At 27.7% G+C, this 1,406-nt stretch overlaps 1 protein-coding gene across 1 annotated transcript; it reads right to left on the bottom strand.

Annotated features, from left to right (window-relative positions):
• Nucleotides 1-614: 614 nt before the first annotated feature.
• LOC143363748 (uncharacterized) lies at nt 615-1,191 on the bottom strand. Its single transcript, XM_076804288.1, has 2 exons — nt 1,043-1,191; nt 615-919 (listed from the first exon to the last, which is right to left on the bottom strand). The coding sequence occupies exons 1-2, from the start codon at nt 1,176-1,178 to the stop codon at nt 615-617; spliced, it is 441 nt and encodes a 146-aa protein (XP_076660403.1). The 5' UTR covers nt 1,179-1,191.
• Between the last annotated feature and the right edge of the window lie 215 nt (nt 1,192-1,406).

Genomic DNA, 1,406 nt, shown 5'->3' with positions numbered 1-1,406 from the left:
AGGAGCTGTGAACAGAATCTTATGGAACTTTATTGTTTAAGATTTTTTATTATAATCAAAGTATGACTTTCTCTGAAAATTGAATTTAGTAAAGCGAAAGAAGCTAGGGAAAAAAGGCAAAGGAACAAATGATACATATATAATAATGAATACGGATTTGATGGCATATTAATTTAACTTTTATTGAATACGCTTGAAATAAAGATATATTTTATATATATTTATAAGCTTACAGCCTTGACTTGGCTGTCGCTAAAAATAAAGACACGCATTGTCTTATTTCCACCTCCGTAATTGTAGTTTGCCTTCTTCTTGTGGCAGCTGTGAAATTAAAAATGAAACAAAATACATACATATGTATTACGTATAGCTCGTGGCAATACATAAAAGTAATAATTATAGTTACTTACTCATTACAGCATCATATAATTTTAAATTTACAAATGATAATTTTTTCTTCTTTCCTTATCCGGAATAATTCGTAGCTGCTTCATTTGACATAATTTTCCGAAGCATATTATAAATAATTTTTTTGTTGGTGTCTCCACCGACTAGATATAACAGTTGTACCTGAAAAATATATGCCATTATTTATTTGATGTCAACATTACAGATTATATATATGTACCACATACCAAACAACAGTAAATACAAACCAGCGAATTAAATTTTTCTGTGTGTTCTGATATCATCGTATCAAAATCGTTGATGGCAACTACCGACGCTAATGGTAATTGATTTAGAAAATTATTATCTAATTCGTCATGGCTGCTTCCACCCGTTACTCTAACATTTAATAATCTTTCAATATTCTCTAATTTATTTAAAATTAATTTTACGTCGTATTTTATTTCGATATATTGCCGACTTAATGCGGCCAATTGTCCCTCATCCTTATTTGTTGTTATACTATGTACATCTGTGGAGAATATCACAAAGTATTATTATCACCTTAAGTTTATTATCTTATTATATGTATAATTGATTACTATTTTGATATTTATAATAAAGATTTAGCATTTTTGTCTATTTTCCGACTTACTTGGTGTTTCTATTTGCGATGGCTCAATTGGTTGGCTTTCTTTCGAAGAATCAGATGAATCGGATGATTCGAAAATAATGCGCTTTTTGGATATATTGTGTTTTGGAATTTTGGATACTTTTCTCGTTGGCGACATTTTAAAAATTATATAAAATAATCCTTAAAAATATAAATTTATAAATACCTCAATTAATATTTACTTTAAAATAACGTAATTAAACTTAAATTTAGTGATACTGATGAAGCAGTTCACATGCTACGAAATATGAATGGCATTTAACTACGAATGATTTGTACAAAATTTCATTTAGTTCGTAAGACAAAATTTCATCAGTCAATTTATCAAATTTAAATAATCCTATTA

Source organism: Halictus rubicundus, unplaced genomic scaffold, assembly GCF_050948215.1.
Source record: "Halictus rubicundus isolate RS-2024b unplaced genomic scaffold, iyHalRubi1_principal scaffold0111, whole genome shotgun sequence".
Taxonomy (NCBI): Eukaryota; Metazoa; Arthropoda; class Insecta; order Hymenoptera; family Halictidae; genus Halictus; species Halictus rubicundus.
The sequence above is the reverse complement of the archived record's forward strand: the minus strand, read 5'-3'. Positions and strand labels throughout refer to the sequence as shown.

Coding starts and splice junctions, on each gene's coding strand:
- LOC143363748 (XM_076804288.1), bottom strand. CDS start 1,178: ATGTCGCCAACGAGAAAAGTATCCAAAATTCCAAAACACAATATATCC. Junction 920..1,042: donor ATCGCAAATAGAAACACCAA/GTAAGTCGGAAA, acceptor TATTCTCCACAG/ATGTACATAGTATAACAACA.